Source organism: Nestor notabilis, unplaced genomic scaffold (assembly GCF_000696875.1).
Source record: "Nestor notabilis isolate BGI_N333 unplaced genomic scaffold, ASM69687v1 scaffold19267, whole genome shotgun sequence".
NCBI lineage: Eukaryota > Metazoa > Chordata > Aves > Psittaciformes > Psittacidae > Nestor > Nestor notabilis.
In genome coordinates this window covers 12,524-13,528 of record NW_009936267.1, presented here as the reverse complement: position 1 = coordinate 13,528, position 1,005 = coordinate 12,524, and the positions used below count along the sequence as shown (strand labels likewise).

The 1,005-nt window shown below is 61.4% G+C and overlaps 1 protein-coding gene across 1 annotated transcript in view; it reads right to left on the bottom strand.

The window, feature by feature from the left end:
• Positions 1-620: 620 nt before the first annotated feature.
• Positions 621-1,005, bottom strand: part of SYT2 (synaptotagmin II) — a 5,297-nt gene continuing 4,912 nt past the window's right edge. Inside the window, exon 9 of the mRNA XM_010018261.1 lies at positions 621-765. Coding sequence (XP_010016563.1) covers positions 621-765 — 145 coding nt within the window. The remainder of the gene's footprint in view (positions 766-1,005) is intronic.

Below are 1,005 nucleotides of genomic sequence, written 5' to 3'. Positions count from 1 at the left end.
AGCGGCTCGGTGGGGATCAGCAGTTCACGGGGTTCTGGTCCCTGGTTGGCCATGGGCTCACTCTCCTCCTCCCCACCTGCATCACAGTGGTGGGATGTGGCAGTGGGGCTGGAGCTCCCCATAGCCCCCAGGCTGCCCTGGGGCAGGGCTGAGCCCTTTGGGGAGGCACCTGGCACCGCTCTGGGGGCTGACCCCTTGCATCCTGAGACCCTTCAGCATCAACCTGCCTTGTGGGAGCGTCTTGATCTACAGGTTTCAACCAAGGCTGGTGGGACACACATGCAAACCCCCCAGCGCTGCCCTTGCCTGGCCTCTGGGACATTGCTTTGGCTCACATCCCTCCATGGCTCTCCTCCGAGCAGACCCCAGGGGCTCTCCGAGCTCAGTCTGGCCCCACAGGAGCTCAGCACCCCCCAACAGCAGCGCCCTGTGGTCCCTACAAACCTCTCCTCAGAAGAACCAAGCCCGGAGCTGGCCAGGGCACTGAAACCAAGGGGGCTCGCCCTCCTCGATGGAGGGAGGCAGAGCTGGAGGCACCAGGGTCTGCTGCAGAGGGTCTTCTCCACCGACTTTTCTGTCCACACCACAGCTCATGCCCAAGGCAAGCACAGTGGGTCTGGTCATCCTGCATGACCACCTCCATTACCACCTCCATGAACGAGTGGTGCTTCCCACATGGAGCCAAGGGGAGGACGGCAGCAGCGGTGCCACGAGCTGGTGACACGGCCACAGGGGAAAGTCCCAGGCGTGACGGTGGCTTTGGACCTGGAAGGTGGTCGGAGGCGATGGGACATACGTCAGGAGGGAGCGATGCTGAAGAACGAAAAGAACCATCCATGTCTTTAACCTCTTCCCCTGGAAGCTCTTGGGACCATCTGGAAACCCTTCCACAGCCATCAAAGGGTGTTTCAGCTTAAAAGAGAACAAAACAAACCAAAACGGAAGGTCGCAGAACTGAGGTATCGGTAGCTCTGGGTCGCGCCGACTGTCCGCGGTGCCGCGCCG